The 24,893-nt window shown below is 42.4% G+C and overlaps 1 protein-coding gene across 1 annotated transcript in view; it reads left to right on the top strand.

The window, feature by feature from the left end:
- The window catches only part of SDK1 (sidekick cell adhesion molecule 1), a 529,423-nt gene that overhangs the window by 179,605 nt on the left and 324,925 nt on the right, over positions 1–24,893 (top strand). The window contains exon 4 of the mRNA XM_060032516.1: positions 6,905–7,038. Within this exon, the coding sequence (XP_059888499.1) occupies positions 6,905–7,038 (134 nt within the window). The remainder of the gene's footprint in view (positions 1–6,904; positions 7,039–24,893) is intronic.

Here is a 24,893-nt window from a genome sequence, read left to right as displayed (position 1 = left end):
TACAATGTTGTGTTAGTTTCTGCTGTACAACAAAGTGAATCAGCTATATGCATACACATGTCCCCATATCCCCTCCCTCTTCCATCTCCCTCCCACCCTCCTTATCCCACACCTCCAGGTGGTCACAAGCACCGAGCTGATCTCCCTTTGCTATGCAGCTGCTGCCACTAGCTATCTATTTTACATTTGGTAGTGTATATATGTCCATGCCGCTCTCTCACTTCAACCCAGTTAACCCTGCCCCCTCTCCGTGTCCTCAGTTTCATTCTCCATGTCTGTGTCTTTATTCCTGTCCTGCCCTTACATTCATCGGAACCATTTTTTTAGATTCCATATATATGTGTTAGCATACAGTATTTGTTTTTCTCTTTGTGGCTTACTTCACTCAGTATGACAGACTCTGGGTCCATCCACCTCACTACAAATAACTCAATTTCGTTTCTTTCTAGGGGCTGAGTAATATTCCATTGTATATATGTGCCACATCTTCTTTATCCATTTCATCTGTTGATGGACGCTTAGGTTGCTTCCGTGTCCTGGCTGTTGTAAATAGCGTTGCAATGAACATTGTGGTACATGACTCTTTTTGAATTATGGTTTTCTCTGGGTATATGCCCAGTAGTGGGATTGCTGGGTCATATGGTAGTTCTATTTTTAGTTTCTTAAGGAACCTCCATACTGTTCTCCATAGTGGCTGTATCAATTTACATTCCCACCAACAGTGCAAGAGGGTTCCCTTTTCTCCACACCCTCTCCAGCATTTATTGTTTCTAGATTTTTTGATGATGGCCATTCTGACTGATGTGCGGTGATACCTCATTGTAGTTTTGATTTGCATTTCTCTAATGATTAGTGATGCTGAGCATCTTTTCTTGTGTTTGTTGGCCATCTGTATATCTTCTTTGGAGAAATGTCAATTTAGGTCTTCTGCCCATTTTTGGATTGGGTTGTCTGTTTCTTTGATATTGAGCTGCATGAGCTGCTTGTATATTTTGGAGATTAATCCTTTGTCACTTGCTTCGTTTGCAAATATTCTCTCCCATTTTGAGGGTTGTCCTTTCGTCTTTTTTTATGGTTTCCTTTGTTCTGCAAAAGCTTTTCAGTTTCATTAGGTCCTATTTGTTTATTTTTGCTTTTATTTCCATTTCTCTAGGAGGTGGGTCAAAAGGATCTTGCTGTGATTTATGTCAAAAAACGTTCTTCCTGTTTTCCTCTAAGAGTTTTATAGTGTCCAGTCTTACCTTTTGGTCTTAAATCCATTTTGAGTGTATTTTTGTGTATGGTGGTAGGAAGTGATATAATTTCATTCTTTTACATGTAACTGTCCAGTTTTCCCAACACCACTTATTGAAGAGGGTGTTTTTTCTCCATTGTATACTCTTGCCTCCTTTATCAAACATAAGGTGACCATATGTGCATGGGTTTATCTCTGGGCTTTCTATCCTGTTCCATTGATCTGTATTTCTGTTTTTGTGCCAGTACCATACTGTCTTGATTACTGTAGCTTTGTAGTATAGTCTGAAGTCAGGGAGCCTGATTCCTCCAGCTCTGTTTTTTGTTCTCAAGATTGCTTTGGCTATTCGGGGTCTTTTGTGTTTCCATACAAATTGTGAATTTTTTTGTTCTAGTTCTGTGAAAAATGCCATTGGTAACTTGATAGGGATTGCATTGAATCTGTAGATTGCTTTGGGTAGCATAGTCATTTTCGCAGTGTTGATTCTTCCAATCCAAGAACATGGTATATCTCTCCATCTGTCTGTATCATCTTTAATTTCTTTCATCAGTGTCTTATAGTTTTCTGCATACAGGTCTTTTGTCTCCTTCATAGGTAGGTTCGGTATTTTATGCTTTTTGTTGCAATGGTAAATGGGAGTGTTTCCTTAATTTCTCTGTCAAATTTTTCATAATTAGTGTATAGGAATGCCAGAGATTTCTGTGCATTAATGTTGTATCCTGCTACTTTACCAAATTCATTGATTAGCTCTAGTAGTTTTTTGGTAGCATCTTTAGGATTATCTGTGTATAGTATCATGTCATCTGCAAACAGTGACAGTTTTACTTCTTTTCCGATTTGGATTCCTTTTATTTCTTTTTCATCTCTGATTGCTGTGGCTAAAACTTCCAAAACTATGTTGAAAAATAGTGGTGAGAGTGGGCAACCTTGTCTTGTTCCTGATCTTAGAGGAAGTGGTTTCAATTTTTCACCATTGAGAGTGATGTTGGCTGTGGGTTTGTCATATATGGCCTTTATTACGTTGAGGTAGGTTCCCTCCATGCCTACTTTCTGGAGAGTTTATATCATAAATGGGTGTTGAATTTTTTCAAAAGCTTTTTCTCCATCTATTGAGATGATCATATGGTTTCTATCCTTCGATTTGTTAATATGGTGTATCACATTGATTGATTTGTGTATATTGAAGAATCCTTGCATTTCTGGGATAAATCCCACTTGATCATGGTGTATGATCCTTTTAATGTGTTGTTGGATTCTGTTTGCTAGTACTTTGTTGAGGATTTTTGCATCTATGTTCATCAGTGATATTGGCCTATAATTTCTTTTTTTATGACATCTTTGTCTGGTTTTGGTATAATGGTGATGGTGGCCTCGTAGAATGAGTTTGGCAGAGTTCCTCCCTCTGCTATATTTTGGAAGAGCTTCAGAAGGATAGGTGTTAGCTCTTCTCTAAAAGTTTGGTAGAATTCACCTGTGAAGCCATCTGGTCCTGGGCTTTGGTTTGTTGGAAGATTTTTAATCACAGTCTCAATTTCAGTGCTTGTGATTGGTCTGTTTATATATCCTATTTCTTCCTGGTTCAGTCTCAGAAGGTTGTGCTTTTCTAAGAATTTGTCCATTTCTTCCAGGTTGTCCATTTTATTGGCATATAGTTGCTTGTAGTATTCTCTCCTTTGAATTTCTTCAGTGTCAGTTGTTACTTCTCCTTTTTCATTTCTAATTCTGTTGATTTGAGTCTTCTCCCTTTTTTTCTTGATGACTCTGGCTAAAGGTTTATCAATTTTGTTTATCTTCTCAAAGAACAAGATTTTAGTTTTATTGATCTTTGCTGTCATTTACTTCATTTCTTTTTCATTTATTTCTGATCTGATCTTTATTATTTCTTTCCTTCTGCTATCTTTGGGGGTTTTTTGTTTTTCTTTCTTTACTTGCTTTAGGTGTATGGTTAGGTTGTTTATTTTTAGATTTTTCTTGTTTCCTGAGGTAGGATTGTATTGCTATAAACTTCCCTCTTAGAACTGCTTTTGCTGTATCCCATAGGTTTTGGATCTTTGTGTTTTCATTGTCATTTGTTTCTAGGTAGTTTTTGATTTCCTCTTTGATTTCTTCAGTGATCTCTTGGTTATTTAGTAGTGTATTGTTTAGCCTCCATGTGTTTGTATTTTTTACAGTTTTTTTCCTGTAATTGATATCTAGTCTCATAGCATTGTGGTCGGAAAAGATACTTGATACGATTTCAGTTTTCTTAAATTTATCAAGGCTTGATTTGTGACCCAAGATATGGTCTATCCTGGACAGTGTTCCATGAGCACTTGAGAAGAAAGTGTATTCTATTGTTTTTGGATGGAATGTCCTAAAAATTTCAATTAAGTCCATCTTGTTTAATGTGTCATTTAAAGCTTGTGTTTCCTTATTTTCATTTTGGATGATCTGTCCATTGGTGGATGTGGGCTGTTAAAGTCCCTGACTATTATTGTGTTACTGTTGATTTCCCCTTTTATGGCTGTTAGCATTTGCCTTATGTATTGAGGTGCTCCTATGTTGGGTGCATAAATATTTACAATTGTTATATCTTCTTCTTGGATTGATCCCTTGATCATTATGTAGTGTTCTTCTTTGTCTCTTGTAATAGTCTTTATCTTAAAGTATATTTTGCCTGATATGAGAATTGCTTCTCCAGCTTTCTTTTGATTTCCATTTGCATGGAATATCTTTTTCCCTCCCCTAACTTTCAGTCTGTATGTGTCCCTAGGTCTGAAGTGGGTCTCTTGTAGACAGCATATGTACAGGTCTTGTTTTTGTATCCATTCAGCCAGTCTGTGTCTTTTGGTTGGAGTATTTAATCCATTTACAAATAAGGTAATTATCAATATATAGGTTCCTATTACCATTTTTTAACTGTTTTGGGTTTGTTATTGTAGGTCTTTTCCTTCTCTTGTGTTTCCTTCCTTTAGCATTTGTTGTAAAGCTGGTTTGGTGGTGCTGAGTTCTCTTTAATTTTTGCTTATCTGTAAAGGTTTTAATTTCTCCATTGAATGTGAATGACATCCTTGCTGGGTGGAGTAATCTTGGTTGTAGGTTTTTCCCTTTCATCACTTTAAATATGTCCTGCCACTCCCTTCTGGCTTGCAGAGTTTCTACTGAAAAATCAGCTGTTAACCTTATGTTATTTGTTGCTTTTCCCTTGCTGCTTTTAATACTTTTTCTTTGTATTTAATTTTTGATGGTTTGATTAATATGTGTCTCAGCTTGTTTCTCTTTGGGTTTATCCTGTATAGGACTCTCTGTGCTTCCTGGACTCGACTGACTGTTTCCTTTCCCATGTTAGGGAAGTTTTCAACTCTAATCTCTTCAAATATTTTCTCAGACCCTTTCTTTTTCTCTTCTTCTTCTGGGACCCCTATTATTCGAATGTTGGTTGTTTAATGTCCCAGAGGGTCTGAGGCTGTCCTCAGTTCTCTTCATTCTTTTTTCCTTATTCTGCTTCCTGGCAGTTATTCCCACCATTTTAGCTTCCAGCTCACTTCTCCGTTCTTCTGCCTCAGTTGTTCTGTTATTGATTCCTTCTAGAGTTTCAGTAATTGTGTTGTTCATGACTGTTTGTTTGCTCTTTAGTTCTTCTAGATCCTTGTTAAATGTTTCTTGTGTTTTTTCCATTCTGTTTCTGAGCTTTTGGATCATCTTTACTATCATTACTCTGAATTCTTTTTCAGGTAGGTTGCCTGTTTCATCTTCATTTATTTGGTCTTGTAGGTTTTTATCTTGCTCCTTTGTCTGTAACATATTTTTTTGTTGTTTCTTTTTTTTTTTTTTTTTTTGATGGGAGGTGCTATATTCCTGTCTTACTGGTTGTTTGGCCTGAGACGTCCAGCAGTGGAGTTTGCAGGCAGTTGGATAGAGCTGGATCTTGGTGCTGAGAGGAGGACCTCTGGGCAGCCTCACTCCGATTGATATTCCCTGGGGTCTGAGGTTCTCTGTTAGTCCAGCAGTTTGGACTTGGAGCTCCCACCACAGAAGCTCGGGCCCGACCTCTGGCCTGGGAACCAAGATCCCACAAGCATGTGGCAGGCGAAGTAATGGTCCCCCAAAGACACGGACATCCTGATCCCTGGAACCACCTGGCTGGTGCGTGGCAATGGGGACCCGGAGCTGCCGGAGGGGTAGAGTGGCTGGTGTCCTCAGGGTCAGAGCCGGGCCATCTGTGCCGCCCACACCGCCCAGCACTCCAGGGACTCCGCCTGGGCTTGACAGGCATCTGCGTCCCGGATTCACATCCGAGGTCACGGATTTACATCAGTGACCCCAGTTTTACGTCTGAGGCACCGAATTTACATCTGAGGCCCCGATTTTATATCCTGCGTGTTTTTTTTATGTTACTAGAATAGAGATCTTAGTTTAGCTGACTCTAGAAGGGCTATGACTATCTAGCATTAACAATGAACAAATAAAACTGTTCATCCACAGAGTGACGCAGCTGTGGGCTCCAGGGTCCCAGGAGTTTCCTAGTGTTTTGAGCACGAGAGTGTAGGCTGAATGACATTTTGGTGCTCAGAATGTGTCTGACCCTCAAAGTGCACTTCACCAGCCAAGGAGAAGATCACTTACCTTTGTTTTTTTTGTTTTTGATTTTTAGCAGGTTCTACCCTGCAACCTCCTTAACTAGTAAAAAGAATATAGAACTATAACATGAGCAAAGGATACTGGGACACCCATTTACTGAAAGATTATTTGGATTTATGGAATTTGTGTCTTTGCTGTTCTTCTTCTTCTTCTTTTAAGTAAGTAAGGGCGAGAGTCTGTGTATGGTATGGTTGGCAGAGCACCAGTCTACATGTGAGAAGACCTAGTCCTCCCTCTGGTATTGTTACCTTGCTGTTTTACCTTGGAAAAACAACTTAACCTCTCTGATCCTCTGTTTTCTCATTTTTTAAGAGAAGGAGGGTGGGCCAAATGTGTCTCAGAGATTCCTTTACACAGTAGAATTGGAATATATGAGAAGGGTTCAGGGATGATCACCTAGACTGTTGGTCAGCACCTGAGGTTGTGGAGAGATAGCAGAGGTGGAGAATATGCAGCCCTGGGGTTAGTAATTATGGGGAAATTGAGTTGAAGAGGTCAGCACTGTGCCCACTAACAAATTTTCTTCTACCCGTTAGTCTATAAATAGATGTACAAAATCTCTAATGAGGCTCCCTGGGAGTGGAGAAATCACAATAAATTTCATCACCCCGGGTCCAGGGTTTGGCGGTCCAGTGTGATCACAGAGCCCTGCCTGAAAGAAAAAGGCCAGCTCTTCCAGAGTTTCTTCTAACGTGTCTCGTTACGAATTCCCAGAGGAACCTTTGAGTTGCAACAAACTCTGGATGTGTATGTTCCAGAAGGCCATCTTCTGCACAGGGTTGGTACGGACGTGGTGCCTGGGGCTCCCAGGCCCCTGGCAGAAGCCAGCACAGCATTGGACCTCAGCAGGCTCAGCCGCCACCTCTTTCCTCAGGTCGGCCTGGGGATTTGTTTTTGTCCTTCCAGATCTTTTTTTAACCTTTAAAACAAGAACAGCAACAATAACAACTCTGGACACTGCCTATGGTCGGCCTGGTAAATTAACCTGTCTTACAAGTACGACGCTCCATGGGCCGGCCTTGACACTGTCTCTTGTCTTCCCTGACGCAGAGCCATCACGCTGGAGAACCAGCTGGTGATCCTGGCAGCGACGGCCAGCGACGCAGGGGCTTACTACGTGCAGGCTGTCAACGAGAGGAACGGGGAGAACAAGACCAGCCCGCTCATTCACCTGAGCGTAGCAGGTGAGTGCCCAAATCCCACATGGTCGTTGTGAAAGCAGTGAATTCTGGATTTAATTAATAACCACCATCTCAAGGGGCATTTTGCAATAAATCTTACCTCTCTGGGTTAGTGGTTATGGTTCAGTATTGATCCAATGTCTATAGTTGCTTTCTTTGAACTGATAGGCAGAAAATGTGAATCTGACCAGTCATTCTAAATACAGGATCTTATTTGTTTGGGGGAATTTAAAATAACATTTTTGCTTTTGTACTCTGTTAATGTGTATGGTTTTTAACAACAACAAAACAACTTTTGGCTTATAAGGAGTTGTGTCCATGAAACTTGAGACTAGATTAGGCCACAGGTTATGTTCTTTTACTTTAATTAAAAAAAAAATCCTTGAGAAAATATATATATACTAAGTTGTGTTAAAATTAGGAGTATATCTTAAGAGTAACTAAAAGCCCGGATCATGAAGAAAATACACACACATCACAGTTAAATGTTCAGTTGATTTAAGGATGTTTTGGTTTAGGCAACTTAGTTTAAATATTTGGCCTTTGAAAGAAGGCTCCAGAAATTCTACTAGGAAGAGTTGATTGCCGTAGAAGGGGGAAATGACCAGAAGCAAGGACTCGGAGCTAAAAGAGAGCAAAAGGTGCGTCTCAGAGATGCCACCAAATGTCTGCAGCGTGCAGCTTCATGGTATGAAATGCAGTGATTATGCTGTTGAGAAAATACAGTTGGGAAATGGTCATGGTAGATTTCAAAATATTATGATCATGTCATACAAGAGTGAGTTAAGTGGATTTGTCTGTATAGTGGTAGATGTCATGTTTTTAAAAACCACCTTGAAAGAATGGCTTTCCCCTTCGGGGAGTTTGAAAAGTTTTGTTTCATGGGCGGGATAGACCGTAGTGTTTGCTTCTCCTGGTCCTTGAGGGATACAGTTGCTTTAGGCCTAATAGAGTTTACTGGGTTAACAGCACCACGGTCAGGAGACGGTGGGCATTAACTGCGTGTGCTCCCACATGCCCCGCACCTGCCCGGCAAGTGCTCCTAGGTGGCCACCACCCTGCCACCAGCTCCTAATTTCTAGGAGTTGAGTCCTCAGCCCCAGACCACGGGCGGTACAGATCTGGCCATCAGCGGGGCCTTTGCGGTACTTCAGAGAGTTGTGTCCCTTGATCAGGTGTAGGGCTCACACAGTCCAGTGCATGTTGTACTGCTGTTTGAAGGACCCTATGAATCAAGAATCATAGTAGAAAAAGAATGTGATTTATGGAGATTTTTCAGTATTAATAATAAAAGAGGGAAATTTTGTTATTAAATATATTGTGATAATTTTAATGACTTCCAACTTTTATAATTAGAGCCATTTATTCTGTTTAGCAAATCTGATTCAGCACTCAGTTGTAATATACATACGAGGATAATAATAGGTCAAATTGGTGGAATTCTGAGTCAGAAACACAAAAATTGACCTTCGTCTATTAGAAGAGGGGGAAAAAATTCCACAAATATTCTGGTTAACTTGATGCTAACATCACGAAGGTATGAACTAGTCTGCACCTGGTAGTTTCCTACATGCCTGCTCTACAAAGCCAGTAGAAAATAAAACGAACACAGGGAATTTGTAAGTTGCCGTCCTAACGCCACGCCACGCGTTAGATAATTGGAATATGTAAATTTTTAATAATTTCAGCATCTAACCAAGAAGCATATTGGAAGCAGCTCATAAATATTATAATTAACTGCGTTGCATTTCTTTTCCTTGTGTGGTTTTATCTTTTCATTGGCACTGGGTGAAATGTGTGGAAGGTGAGATATAAAGAAGCTGATGGTACGCACGGACTTACTTTAAATCTTAGGAGAAAACCTGCATTCTGTCCCCGTCTGTGTTCTCTGCTTTTTATGGGGCCCAGGTAAAATGTGACAAGTAAGGAGGTTGAGGAAACGGCCTTATTTTAATTCTTGGGTGAACCTCGCTGTTGATGTGTTAGATTTACCTAAAATTTAAAGGGCGCCCAATCCTGCATTTTCTCACTGAAATTCTATTTTGAAAACCTCTAAAGATCAGAAATCTTGATAAATCTGCAGAAGACCCCAGAATCGATTGTTTATTTATTTTAAATAGTCTCTTTTTTTAAACTTTATTTATTTATTTTTGGCTGCGTTGGGTCTTCGTTGCTGTGCGCAGGCTTTCTCTAGTTGCGGCGAGCGGGGGCTGCTCTTTGTTGCGGTGTGCGGGCTTCTCATTGCAGTGGCTTCTCTTGTTGCGGAGCACGGGCTCTAGGGCGCAGGCTCAGTAATTGTGGCGCACGGGCTTAGTTGCTCCGCGACATGTGGGACCTTCCTGGACCAGGGATCGAACCCTGGCAGGCGGATTCTTAACCACTGTGCCACCAGGGAAGTCCCTGTTTATTTATTTTCATTTTTATTTACTTACGTTTTCATCTTTTTGGCCATGCTACTCGGTTTGTGGGATGTTAGTTCCTCCACCAGGGATTGAACCCTTGCACCCTGTAGTGGAAGCTCGAGTCCTAACCACCGGACTGCTAGAGAATTCCCCAGAATTAATTGTTTAAATTTGCTCCTTTCTGGACTGCAACGAACGCTGTAAGGGGGGAAACTGCGGTTCAGGACTTCCCTGCCAGCGCTGTGTGAGGCTGTGAAATAGGGAGGGTGCACAACCCCACCAGATTTATTATGAAATTAGACACTCTCAGGACCTATTCACGCAGGTAGTAAGATGCAGTGTGTTCTGCAGGCTTAGACATCTTTTTTTTTTTCTAATGTAGGCTTTGTAAAAACACCAAACAAGATTGATGAAAAATTTTAAAAACTTGCCAGCCAGCAATTCTGAAGAATCTAAAGATATTACAGCCAATTATCATTTAACGATGATAAATTTTCCCTTGGCATCAGGAGAATAAAGTAGGGAACATTTCTGTAGTGAATATGATCAAGGTGGTAGGGTACTGGAAATTAAATTCCTGGTGGATTGCACTGTAATTAATTTAAAAGTGGAAAGTGCTATGCGGCCCACCTCTTGTTTGCAGTCGTCGTAATAAACTGTTCCTCCTGCAGGGACAGCCTAGTGTCGAGGTGGAGTAGCACCCAGGGCCAGCCTTGCCTCGAAACATCAAAGTGCGTGATGCGCTATCCCGCAGCTGACGGGAGGAGATGACAGATTTTCCCAATCACCTGTGCACTTGAGAGTTCAAAACCTCACCACCTTTTCAGTTGCTGAATATTCTGGCTGCACTTGAAGCTTATGGGAAGCAAAAGATAAAGACGGTTGAGATAAAAATAAATAAAATTTTTAAAATGCATGACAATTAGAAGTGAAATGCAGCCCCGTCATGGTACCGCCTGCCGTTTTGTGCATTATTATCCCCTAACTTCCCCCCCGCCCTTTTATGTGGTTAAGAGGGTAAGTTACAGCATGTTCTGCACAGATATTTCCTGTCGGGAAGGAGAGGACTTCTCTGAGCTATCCATTCTCCTGCTCCCAGTGAAAGCTTGCCACCATCGCGGGGGTGGATTCACTTTGAAGTTTTAATGTGACGTGAAGCCAGCAGATGTTAAGGCCATAGGTGGGACTGCTGAAGCACCCTGCATGAATTTTTCATCGCTGGCTCCCGTGGCTCAGCTGCACACCAGAAAAAGAATGGGATGAACTCGCCTGAGAGTACACATTTCCATTCTGAGGTCAAGCTCAGGGAAGCTTTACGCACCTGCCAACCTGTTTTTGGTTTTCACTTTAAAGCTTTTACATTGAGTTAACTTGTGTGGATCAGGTCTTCCGAACTGAATTAATATGTAAATGAGAGTTTCCTTTTGAGAATGAGAAGAATTCTGTACAGGGATTAACTAATTATTGTTTAAATGCCATTGTACATACCTTAGACACATCATCAGCTCTGACCCAATCTTCGGAATGTCCAGCGTAATGAGATTCTCTGCTGGAGATGAAGCTTAAATTAGAAAAGAAATGACTGCTCAAATGTCTGCTCCTCAAACAACATTTGCAGATGGGGTATCACTTCAACTGATCCTCCTTCAGGCTGGCAAACTTTTGCTTTCAATTCTGACGACCACTTAACATTCTTTTGTCCTCTATAATTCTAATTTAACTGCAGACCTCATGTGTAGTTAGTAGTTGAAAGTGAATTCCTGAGAATAATGTCTAGGAACAGTCGTCCAAGAGGACTGCCCTGTAAAACATGGCTTTTGTGTGCCCGGATAAAATTCTGTCTTATTTTCTTCATGCTTATAACATTATAGGGAGAGAAGGGCCAGGCATAAGCCTTTCAGTTGTTCTTTGACATGAATTGGATGGCCAAAGCCGTAGGAACGGTTTGAAATGTTATTAAAGAGCAATCCTGAGGCAGTGTCTATATTATAAATGACCAATTTCAGATCCAGCTATGGCTTTATAGGGTAAGTGGTACTTTACTGCCAGAACTTTCAGAAACATAAACAGAAGTGTACTTTGCGTAGAATGATGAGTTTAATCGTTTAGCATGTGTTGACCTGCTAAGTAGGGTATGCAATGAAGCGTAAGACGTGCTCTGCCCAGACCTCCCGGAGCTGGTTGTGGAAGGAGCCAAGTCCAGGCTGTGGCCTCTGAAGCCTTTTTATAGGCGCACCATCAGTAAGGAGCCTTGACAGTCACCCCTGGTATATGCACACTGAGCTGTTTATAAAGTGGGGGTGTTCAGCTGTCACACAAAAAGGTGACATAAACGGTATCTTGTTAATCAGGAGAGTTTCATTCTGTCTTTAGTTCATGTCTCACAGCACAACATACAGTTTGTGAATGAAAATCCATACTTTACTTGGTCTTCCTGATAGTTTTTCTCCGGACAGGTTCTTCCAGCATCTGATTACAGAGGACCGTTTGTCCTGGCATGTGGCTGATAAAGAGCACAGGTGTCAGTGTTGCCATTTGTGTCTGTGTCGCTCATTTGTGCTGGACTTGTGAGTAACTCACGTCTGTGATTTCTTCCCAGGTGTACTTTTGTATCCAGCTATCTACCCTGTGAGAGTTAGTTTAGTTAAAACTAAGTACACAAATACGTAAATCCACCTACCGGGCAAAAGTGAAACCACAGCCCATTGGAAAGTTCTGAAAGCAAACAGATGCAGGAAGGCATCCTATGTACCTTGAAAATGAGGATTTTTAGATGTCCCTTGGGGCAGCTTGCGTGCACAGTGTGATGGAGCCATCCCACCGATAGACCCCATCTGCATTAGGGATTTGTTTTCTTCTCATGGTTTCAGTTCAAAGACAGAAATGAAAATGCCAGTCCTAATAGTTTGTTTCCGAACCCAGTGTATGTATAAATGGTGGTGAATGAGGTTCAGAAGAAGAGTACAGCTGGGGATTCTCAACCAGACTTGAGAAAAAAAGGACAAAGTGATTAAAAAATAATGAGGCCCTAATTCTCTTCCCACCTCCACAAGACAAAACTGGGTTATTTTTGTTTTCTACTCATGTTCTTTCCATGGAAAGAACTTTCCCATCTCTCCTCATCCCAGTCTGTCTTTCTTTTCCCCTCTGTGACTTATTTCAGCCTGATTTCACCCTTGGTAAATCTTAGGGCATCGGGTTAAACCATGAATTGTGATTTGCCCTCAACTTTTGAACACATTTGAGATGCCCAACGTCCTCACTCTCCCAAAGCAACACTCTTCAGATCGGGCTATGAGTACCCCTCAGGGTGCACACAGGTCTCCAAGAGGGTGAGCAGGCATGTATAATTCTCAGGACATCTGTTTCCAGGTGATTTCTTATACGCTTTCTAAAATCAGATCATCCTGGGAATTTCCTGGCGATCCAGCGGTTAGGACTTGACGCTCTCGCTGCCGAGGTCCAGGTTCAATCCCAGGTTGGGGAACTAAGATCCTGCAAGCTGCAGCGAGGCCAAAAATAATAATAATAAACTAAAAAGTTAAAGAAATTAAAATCAGATCATCCTGAGGATGCCTGTGTGGCAGGGGGCTCCTCTCTTATGGTCACAGGTCACATCCATCCCGAATCTTTAGTACAGGATTATCTGAGGCTCCAAACTTCCAGGTGCCAAACAAAGGGATAATTCTAAATATCAGTGTCAGAGCTGGGAAAGTGAAGTGCTCTAGTATCTGGGAAATAAATCATTTTATAAATCGGGAGTTTTCAATTCCCTGCTGTCTACCAGATGAGGCAACACCCAAATGCATTGTCAGCTGACATTTTATTACAGATAATTTCTGGTGATTGATTGCTAAGTGATAGAAAGTCCCCTTGCTCTTAGGAGAAGAAGACATTTCCAGCCCACCTGCAGTTTGGAGCCACTGACTAACTCCACTCAATGTGGAGTAGAAGGGAGTGTGTCACTTCCAGGCCATGTGTTTAAGAGCCAGCAAGTCACCTTCATGCTCTGCCTTCCCCCTGGGGCCCACAGTGGCCGGGCCACGCATGGAGATGGTAGTCCGCCAGGTAGAAGCTGCCCAGAGGCTGAATTAGTGCATGGAAAGAACAGCCCTGGAGAATCAGCCCGGCTGAAAGGGACTCAATATAAGTGGGAAATAAAACTTGGTGTGCTAAGCACTGAGATTTCAGGGTTTATTTGTTATTGGAACAGAAAGTGGTCTATCCTAACTAATAAATTACCCTGTGACTTTTGGTATACTCAGAGGTGTTTAAACAATTATGAGCAAAATTTCCCAGCAGTTATTTCTACAAAAAAGAAAAGTAGGATTAGAATTAGGGTAGACTTTGCATTCGTCTCATGGAGAGATGCATTTCCAGTGATTTTTTTTCTTTTATATATAATATTCATGAAAATTTGTTATACATGTATTTATCTTTTACAGACTGCAAATAATAATTGTAGCAATAACTCAATCCAAGTAGGTTTTTTTTTTTTTTAACCCCAGCCCAGAGTCATATGGTTGCTGGGAATTTTTAATTTATATACATATTTTTTTCAGAGGCTATGATAGGGTGATCAATAAAATACTTCGAATCCTTAAATATAGTAAATTAAGATAAAACTCTGTGGGAGGAGTAGAATGGAAATACCAGTTCCGGAAGAAAAATAGAAATGATGTAAACTTTCTGATATTAAGAATGAGTGCTTGTTCACGTATTGTTTAAATGGGTGATGCGGGTACCACATCCTTAGACCTACTCTATCAAATACTTAGGTTCCTTTGGACACACATAAAAGAGCGCTGCAGTAGTTTATATGACTAAAATGTACTAGAATATTAAAATACACTGGAAGTTATATTCTTTGCAGTTCTTCAAATCTGTGTGGAAAACCTTTATATGTCACCTTGAACTGTGGAAGTGAGAGTTTTAGGTGATCTAAGAGCAAAGCTGTTCTAAGCTATATCAGAGTTGATGAGAATTTACAAATAAGCTGTTAAGTGATTCCCCAAGGGCATAGGTAGAGGAAGGGCACTGGTGCTCTGTGAGCTGGTGACAGGCGTTCATGTGCACCTTCCTTCCACATTAGCCCTGTGCCTTAATGACCAACCTGTTTAAAAGCTGAGGGCACCAAGGCCCTAAGTTAGGTTAGTGATGGAAATCCCAAGAATAGTAAACGGGGAGCTGAGAATTCAAGTCAAGGTTTATTTGCCTCCCAAACCCCCTCGTTTCTCCTGGAAGGAGGCTGGGCGAGCCCTTGGTGCCAATATGTGTACAGATGAGGGAAGCCCAAGGAAAAGGCCAAACTCGGGAAGAGTAGCCATCCCCCGAGTCAGCCCTCCTTTTGCACTGGAGATTCTCCATCAAGAGCTCTTACACACCCGGCCTCAGAGGAGCTTGGCTGTGCTTTAGAAAGCGAGAGCTTCTGTTTTGATGCCAGAACTCAACTTTCATAATTTCTCCAGACCACCTCTCCTCCTGCCCCTGTGTTAACCATCAATTTAAACGATTATATTCAGATATGTAAACGCAGGACTCTCCTAATTGTGGCGGCTTTAGAACCGTAAATAGAGGTGACCCTAACGACTCTTACCCTTGGCTCTGGGTCCAGTCTTCAGCCACATCCTGAATTTAGGAGCCTGAGAATTTAAGATCATTTCACTCCAGGCTCATAATATGGAAGCGTAACATTTCAAACCCTATATGGAGAGGGACTCAACATTTTAACGTACTCGTGCAGTGAGTATCTTCCTAGCTCTGATCACTTGGGATATTACGTTCACTGAAGTACTTTGTCTGATTTCTCTGACACTATAATTGATATGGAAAGATAAGAAATATTTACAGGGCACAGACAAAGGGGATAGAAAACTGAATTTTCCTTACAGTCATTTTATGAACTTTAACATCTATGCTTTATACATCTTGTTTGGGGAAACCTCAAAGTAATGGTTATCGGCTGAGATGAGACCACAGAACTAGCTGTTAGTTGTAAATACAGTTTTCTCAGTCATTGAATACAAATGACGCACCCTTCCCAGTACTCTTTCCTTTTATGAACGAGTTCAGTATTCTGAATCTGTTAATTCAGAGACATCTGGTTAGCTTCTCTTCCTTAAGAGTTTTTGAGGTTTTCGAACTCCAGCTTGTAGATTATTTTAGGGCAGAATTGTTTTCAATCTTTAAAATCACGTTGAAAGTCCTCAATCTGCTTTGTGTATGCAGCCTAACATTTGGTCACCTTCCGATAACGGCTCAGATCTACCTTTACCACTTAGTCATATGTTTTATTACTGATCACGATAAATGATGTTCTAGAGGCTCTTATAGAAGGCAATTACAGCACGTAAGTAAAATTGGAGATCTTTGCACGGTAGCTGAGAATATTAAATCAAGCCTTAAGAAAATTGTTTAAAGTATTGTTAAAGTGAAAGTCCACTTAGCTCCTGTGAAGACCATTACCAGATCCAAAGTGCCGGATTCCCCACTTTTCCAAGAACACTTTGATTCTGAGATGTAGAGGGGTGGGATAGGGAGGGTGGGAAGGAGACACAAGAGGGAAGAGATATGGGGATATATGTATATGTATAGCTGATTCACTTTGCTATACAGCAGAAACTAACACACCATTGTAAAGCAATTATACTCCAATAAAGATGTTAAAAAAAGATGGAATTTATATCAGAAATAATAGAAGCCAGGAATTAATCTTAAGATGTAGACTCTCTGTGCTCCGATCAGTGAGTTCTTAGCAATGGTCTCTGCCTGTGAGCCTCTGTTATTTCAGGTGACTATTCTGCTTATACCCTCTTACCTTTTGTGATCTTCAGAAATATCCTCCTGGGCACAAAATCAGTTCCCACACTCGGAGCCTGGTGTAGCTCTATACGTGGCAAAGCAGGTCGTCAGAGAGCGTAAGAAATGTGACTTCTGATTGTCAGTGTAACTTGCTGTTGGCCCAGGAGTATCTGGCAAGTGTAGCTTCTTAAGGTGGATTCTGAGGACTCTTATTTTGCATAGTTTTATAAAATCATAAAAAAGTGAGCTGGGGATTTTCTGGTTCACCTTAGTCATAGACATGAACGACCCTCTGGCGAGTCTGAAGGCCGCACTGTGTGATTTTCCAAGGGAACAAGATACAAGCAAAAACCCAGAAGTACATAAACTCTAGTGAAAGACTTGAAAGAACGACTATTTTTTCATTTTGGTCCCCAACTTGGACTTCAGAGTAGGAGTTAGAACTTGAAAAGAAATGTCGGTGGCGGCAGCGCGTTCAGCTGACCCCGTGGAGCGGGTTGGTCGTTGGTTTGCCTGTTTTACTGATAATGGCGTTTGTTGAGCTGCATCCCATCTGGTATTAAGTGTCCCACACTCTGCTTCTCCTTTCACTTTCCTTGAAAGATGGTTGCACACGCTAGTATATCTCCCTGTCAGTGTGTCACTCCATGGCTATATTAATTCAGACAGGGCTGAATCGCACAAAGATTTACTCTCATTTGGGAAGGTTTCCAGCACAAATGTGCTCCAGGATTCAGCCTTCTGCCTTTCCATTCCTTACGACTTTGGGAAGCACACTGATCAGTCAGAATGACTTATGTAGAAAAACCATACAAAGAGGTTGACCTTTGGTTATTAGCTCATTTAAGAGAGTTTCAGGGGTTTCACGTGTCTTTGGTCTACTCAGGAAGACCAAACCGAATAGAGAAAACGGCCTCAGAAAAAAATTATGCAGAAATATTACTATCATAAAGAAATATAAAATGAATAGGAAATATTTAGAGCCTTTCATTTCTTTGTTCGAGTTACAACATTTAAAAAAATTATGACAGAAAGCATGTTCTTGATGAAAATCAAGGCAACAGTTCTGCTTCCTTGAACCCTGTACTGGCATTGAGATTAGCTGGATCGTATCCACCTCTGAAGTCTGCACCCGAAGGACTGGATATGAAACCATTGTGCCTCCACTGGCTTCTGCGTTAATTGGTTGGTACCACTACCATGTGGGCATGGTGGTCATTAAGTATTTTGAATATCACCCTAGCCTGGAAGAACACTCAAGGGTGCATAGAAAAGTAGCCTTATCGTCATTATGGGAACAGCTTGCATGCTTCTCTGTTCTGGGGTCACCCCTACACCATTTCTGTGTTCATCCCTGTACATCTGAGGAAAAGCAGTCAGAAGTGCTGCAGGGTCGTTTCCTTTGACTTTTAGGGTCTTCGTGTCTCATTTTTGTTCCAAAATGTATAACCCCCCCCCATTTAAAAAAATTCAGATTTCCTGTCTGGTATTTTGTTCAGAAACACTGAGCATCTCATATCCACCAGGCATTGTGCTTGACACTGAGGAGACTAAATGAATGAGACACATGGTTCTTGCCTTTCCTGAGCTTTCTTTTTCTTGAGGAGAGGCAGATCCATGAACAAATGACAAGAATACAGTGTGTTAAATGCCACATGAAATGGACTTCGGTAGAAAATGTGGAAGCACAGGCGAGGGAGCAATTAGTTTTGCTTCCGAGGTCAGAAGAGCATTGTTAGCAGAACTTTCACCTCCCCTTTCATGTATGGAGAGATGCGACACCAGTGAGATAATTAAGAGGAGATTTGGCGTAGGACGGTGCTCGGTGTGACTGAAGACCGTTGTAACTTCTGTCCTGTTGTCTGGTCCCCTGGTCTCCACTTTGAGTGTCGCCCAGCAAGTCGGCATCTCCTACAACCTCATCTCTTTATGTGTACTGTCTTATCTCCACCAGAACGGAAGTTCCACGAGGCCAGGGATTTTTGTCTATTTTCCCACGCAGCTAGAAGGATACATGAAAAGTAATAGGGACTCCGTAAAAACTCATTCAGTGAAGGAATGAAGCAATTAGGAACCAAATGCATTGCTTTTTTTCCTGTCTTCATTCTTCGCCCTGTGCAATGGGCCACTATTTGTACTCTCCTTTCCTTCATCTCTCCCCACCTTTGGCTTCTCAGGTACCTTCTCACTGACTGTGTTCTTGTTCTCCCTCCAGCTCCTTTTCTTTGGGTGCTTCTAGCTCTTTTTGGTTCTCCTTACCCCCACGTGTGAGGACTCTCCATTGTCTAGTCCTTGGGTGCAATGTTTTATTTGTTTTTCTGCTGTTTACTTCTCCTTGGAGGACTCATTGATTCTGTGACTTTAAGTATCACCTTTGGTCAAATGTTCTCTCCAGACATTTCTCGGTGTTCAGTCCTTGCGAAGTGGAAAGTTGGATGAATCATTTCAAGTCCACTGTGACTCTAAAATCCTGATTATCTTCTAAGTTTTTAACTTCTTTGCCTGATTTAGCAAAGGTGCCCTAAAATGGGAGCCTTGCCCCTGTGCATCTCTTCAATTATTGACTTTTCTCTGTTTAGTGACTTTGTTTGGTTCACTGGTCTCCGGCTTCCCTCTGTGTCTGTCTCTCCCTCATCCAAGAGATTATGCAGCTCCTGGTGACAGGGGACAAAGCTTGCCCGTCTGACCCAGTGATCGGGACGTCGGGCCCTGAGAACAGAATCCGTGGTGTTGCTGGACATTTTCACTTGGAAATTAAATTAGCCTGTGTGCTTGTACTCCCTGCCCCAAGGCAGGTTCTTCTTCTCAATTCCATACAAAGTCATCTCACTGCCTTTCTGTGTTCCCAGCTCTCACCCATCCCAAAACATGTACTAAGTCCCGGATTCTTCCAGAATGTTCATCCATCCATCATCCGTTATTTCCTTCACTCAACATATACTTATTGAGCACTTGGTAAGTGCCAGCACTGTGCTGGGCATTGAGAATATACTGATGGTCAAGGCAGACCGGTTTCTGCCATCAGAGCCTACTTTGGTGGGACGAGAAGACAAGCAAGCACTTTTAACATGGGGAAGTTGGGGAATGGATGTCTTCCCACACACCCTGAGTTTCTGCCACTTCCATTTCTAATCCTTCGCCTGCTATAAAAATAGGGTTGGTAAAGATGAAGTTAATATATTGCAAAATGTGTGTTGAAACAACACTTTAAAAAAATAATTTTATTTATTTATTTATCTTTGGCTGCATTGGGTCTTCATTGCTGCGCAGGCTTTCTCTAGTTGCAGCGAGCGGGGGGTTACTCTTCGTTGGGGTGCACGGGCTTCTCATTGTGGTGGCTTCTCTTGTTGCGGAGCACAGGCTCCAGTAGTTGCAGGATGCGGGCTCAGTGGTTGTGGCTCGCGGGCTCTAGAGCACAGGCTCAGTAGCTGTGGCGCACGGGCTTAGTTGCTCCGTGGCATGTGGGATCTTCCCGGACCAGGGCTCGAACCCGTGTCCCCTGCATTGGCAGGTGGATTCTTAACCACTGCACCACCAGGGAAGTCTCTGAAGCAACTTTTGAAAAGAGTTCACAATGGTTCTTATTTATATGACTATTAGTGTGGGCTTTTATAGAGAAAATATGGAAAATTTTCAAGAGATGGATTATGTCGGAAATAAATACAACAAGTCAGTGAAATTTAGCCTTCAAGCCGTAGGCGTCATTATTCTCATGAGTGGGGCCCTTCTGCGGGCAAAACTGACTGAGCCGTGTGAAATAATGCAGTGCTCGTTTTCTGCGAGCCCCATATGTCAGATGGTAATTTTAAAAACGAGTTGCTTTACCAATGGACTATTAAAATAAGTTCTTCATCTCTAAGCCATTCAATATGTGATTTGTAGAAATTGATTTCCTCACAACTTACGTATGTTACATACCTAACTTATATACATAAAGTAACTTAGATATATAAGTTAAGACTCTTGTATTAGCTCAGGCTGCCATAACAAGATACCACAGACAAGGCAGCTTAAATAACTTCTATTTTCTCATAGTTCTGGAGGCTGGAACTCCAAGAGCCAGGTGCCAGAGGGTTGCTTTCTGGTGAGACCTCTCTCCCTGCTTGCAGAGGGCCGTGTTCTCTGTGTCCTCTGGGCACCCATGGGGAGAGCGGGAAAGGGAGGAGAGTAGAGAGAGAAAGGGATGGAGAGATGGCTGGCGTCTTTTCCTTCTCTAATAAGAACACCAGTCCTGTCAAATTGAGGCCCAACCTTATTACCTCATTGTACCTTAATTACCTCCTTAGAGGCTCTGTCTACAAATCCAGTCACAAGGGGGTTAGGGCTTCCACATGTGGATTTTAGGGGGACACAGTTCAGTCCGTAACCACTCCCCATTCCTTCCTCCTCTGTGGCTCTTTTCCTAGGGTATTACTCTAGATCAGAAGTCCAAACCAGCCATTCGTGGGATATGTTTACTCCTTGACTGCGTTGCCTTTAGCCTGCACGATACCTTAAAAATACATAGCCGTATTTAAAAGTGGAGAGAAACTTTTCTGGCTTCAGAAACTATTTGACGAATCGGCCGCCTCCCCAGCTTGAACAGTTTGTTTAGTTGAGCTCACCCTCCTGAGACAGAGGCTCTCGTCTTCCTGTGGAGCACACTGATCTTTGTTTTGGGAAAACATTCACTGTGGAATGTTAAATTGTTGCGGATTTAGAGCTATGTGAGGGGCAGGTGTTTTAGAGGAGAGATTAAGTTTCTTCCTTCTTGAGGTAATCGGGTGTTTGTGTTGACGGCCGCCTTCTTTGGAGAGAAATGTTTCTGAATCTTATGTTGGTTCTTTCGCATTAGCTACTGAGCCGGGAGCATTTGCGCTGTGGCCTATGAGCCAGTAGGAGTTTCTGTGATGATGGGGATCTTCTCTATTTGAACTGTACAGTGTAGTGGCCAGTACCTGCATGGGGCTATTGAGTACTTGAAATGTGACTAGTGCGATCGAGAAAGTGGATTTTTAATTTTATTAATTTCAATTTATTTTAATTTTAGTACCCCATGTGTCCAGAGACTACCATATTAAACAGGACAGTTCTGTACGAATGCCTAACACTCTGTGTACAAAAAGAACTCCCGTTGAAACTACCCACATGACCCATCTTTGATCTCTGCATGCTCCTGGACTTGTCTAGAAGTGGTGAGGGCTGGTCATGACCAGTAAGACTTTGACTCCAGGCCCCGTTGTTCGTATGAGCGGGATACATACCTAAGGTTCAGTTACCGAAGGTCTGTGGCTGTGCAGCAGTTCGTATGGGGAGAATTTCCTTTAGCAAATGTAATTGGTCAGTCATTCCTTTGGGGCAGCTGCACTGCACATCTCCAGGGTCTATAATAATCTATAGTAATGGTGCCCGAAAGACGTGCTCAACGCAAGGCCTGCATGGTGTACACGGCAAATGCTAATGACCATTCCACAGTGATTTATAGAATATCTCTTATGCACCAAGCCTTGTGCTAGGCAATGGACAGTTAGGGAAGCCAAGGATGAGAGGGTCATCTCATTAAATTAATGATTAAAACAAGCATGTGAGCCATGATAGAGAGAAGCACAGGTCACTATGGAAACCCCAGGGTGGGGCACCCAGCCACGTCTGGGGGAACTGGGAAGGTTTTTCCTGAGGGTCTGATGCTGAACTGAGACCTACATGTTGAATAAGACTTAGGTGGCTGAAGAGCTGGGGAGGAGGCCGCCCTGAGGGGGGAACAGCAGCGCCTGGAGTCAGCAGACGCTGCTCTGTTCACAGACTGAATATAGCAACTTCCAAGACAAGAGCAAGGCTCTGCCCTGGCAGAGGCCCAATAGGACGGTTCAGGAAGTGTGAACAGCCTTTTAGAAACCAGGAGATTCCATGTAAAGACTGAAGGGCTGGTGGCGCGGGACGCACATCCCCCTCAGGACCACGGTGAGCTGAAGCTAAGTAGCGGTTGCTCATGCCCTGTGTGCCTTTACTCCCCTGGCCAGGGTCCCAACTGCCCCGGGCTGTGGCCCCAACAAGGACGCCAGCCAGGTGCCATTTATTATAGTGTTTGCCCTGTTCTCTTTCTTAGAGCAGAGAAATCTTTTGCTATGCCCAGTCTCTACCAAAAAGAAGTGAATGAAAGGCAGACAGAGAAGTTGGAGAGCATCTCACACTGCTCAGTGAAGTCGTTTTTGCTGCCTGATCCCTGCAAACATTAGTTGGGCAAAGGCACGCCCCCTCTGCTCACCACTAACAGATGGGGTTAATCTAGATCCGGGATCTTCAGATCAGGGTTCAGTTACTCCAGGGACCCTCAGAGATGGATGCTTTTCGGGGAATCAGTTTCTACCCCCAAACGCACACACGTGCTGTCTCCTGGACTGATCTGCCTGAGGAGCGTCAGCAATAGAGGGGCAGACCCTTCACCTTCCTTTCTCAGTTGCAAAAGGAAAGCATCCCTCCCACCAAATGCTAATAACCTTTCTTTGGTGCCTTGCTCTGGACTATCAAGCCCTCCACCTGCCAGACAAAGGATCGTTTCAAACATTGGGGTCAGTGCTGAGAAAGTGGATGACTTTAATAACTGGGTAAGAAATCCTCCTGCAAGTCAGGCGGCTTACAGTTCGTAACTTTCAACAAAATGGAAGGAGGACCTAATCAAGTTGCAAGCCCGTAGATAATTAAAAATAATGTTTGATGATAAATTACTATGTGACTTTGGGCATAACCGTAGGAATAATGTCAAAGAAGTGACTGACATTGTTACGAAAAAACTTCCATTCCCATCTACTTGTTTATGAAAATAAGTTTTCTCAGTGCATACATTTATAAAAACAAAACTAGAAATAAAACTGATGCTGAACACTTTCTCATTTTAGCTAGAAGTAATATTCAGCCATGAATACATGAACTAATTAAAAAGAGAACAGTCTCATTCATCTCACTGAGATGCATTTCCAGTAGAATTTTACTTTTTATATTCAATATTTTTCAAAATTTGTAATGATGTATATTGGCTCGATTATTAAGTATTAATAATAATTAGAATGGATAACCAACTCAGAATTTTTTTCTAACATTTACAGTTTTAGGATCACAGGAATTTGAAAAAATGAACTAGCTCTCCTTTCTTATGTAGAGAAGTGTGGAACAGTGATAAAAGGCTTTCAGACATAACACATATTACAGTGGAAAACAATTCTGCCGTGGATTGAAGGATGTAAAATTTCTAGGTATTAAAAGCAGATTTTTTTATTTTTTTGATGTTGGGGGTAGGAGTTTATTAATTAATTAATTTATTTTTGGCTGTGTTGGGTCTTCGTTTCCGTGTGAGGGCTTTCTCTAGTTGTGGCAAGCAGGGGCCACTCTTCATCGCGGCGCGCGGGCCTCTCACTATGGTGGCCTCTCCTGTTGTGGAGCACAGGCTCCAGACGCGCAGGCTCAGTAGTTGTGGCTCACGGACCCAGTTGCTCCGCGGCATGCGGGATCCTCCCAGACCAGGGCTCGAACCCGTGTCCCCCGCATTAGCAGGCAGATTCTCAACCACTGCGCCACTAGGGAAGCCCAAAAGCAGATTTTTAAACGAGTGACGGTAGGTATCATTTCACAGTAGAATCCAGGTCTCTTTAGATTCATTGAAAATAGTGATCTGAAGTTTTGTTTGAAATACACTAGGGGCTTCCCTGGTGGCGCAGTGGTTGAGAGTCCGCCTGCCGATGCAGGGGACATGGGTTTGTGCCCCGGTCCGGGAAGATCCCACGTGCCGCGGAGCGGCTGGGCCCATGAGCCATGGCCGCTGAGCCTGCGCATCCGGAGCCTGTGCTCCGCATCGGGAGAGGCCACAACAGTGACAGGCCCGCGTACCGCAAAAGAAATAAATAAATAAAATAAAATACACTAGAGGGCTTCCCTACTGGCCCAGTGGTTAAGAATCCGCCTGCCAACGCAGGGGACACAGGTTCGAGCCCTGGTGCAGGAAGATCCCACATGCCGCGGAGCAACTAAGCCCGTGAGCCACAACTACTGAACTCACACGCCTAGAGCCCCTGCTGTGCAACAAGAGAAGCCACCGCAATAAGAAGCCCACGCACCGCAACGAAGAGTAGCCCCCGCTCGCTGCAATTAGAGAAAAGCCAGTGCACAGCAACGCAGCCAAAAATAAATAAATAAATTTATAAAATACACTAGAAATTAAATTTACCTATTTAAATGTAAACTTAAAATATGTGAAGGGGATATGGTTTTTCAAAATTCTTTTATGGTTGATATGGGCAAAAATATATAAAGCCCATGTTCAGCGAAAGTGGTAATGAGAGGTCTATGCTTAGTTTGGAAATGAAAGTTGAAACAGGGAAGGAGGTGGCAGAGGGGTGGAGATGAGGACCCCTGGCTGCCCTACTAAGGGTGTCTGGACTGTGGGAAAATGGGAGATACACTGGCAGAGGGCAAGTAGCTTGAAACTCGGAAAAGTGCTGGGCAATATACGTAACATAATCATAGGAAAAGTAACGACATAGAGTAAAAATATTTTAAGTATATTTTAAGTATATGACACTGTTTCTTAACCCTAGATGCCCATGTGAATCACTCAGGCTGGTTCAGGACTTTTTTTTAAAGCACCAAATGATGTTACTATATAGCTGCCGATGATTGGGCCAG

This window comes from Delphinus delphis, chromosome 15, assembly GCF_949987515.2.
Source record: "Delphinus delphis chromosome 15, mDelDel1.2, whole genome shotgun sequence".
Classification (NCBI taxonomy): Eukaryota; Metazoa; Chordata; class Mammalia; order Artiodactyla; family Delphinidae; genus Delphinus; species Delphinus delphis.
The sequence above is the reverse complement of the archived record's forward strand: the minus strand, read 5'-3'. Positions and strand labels throughout refer to the sequence as shown.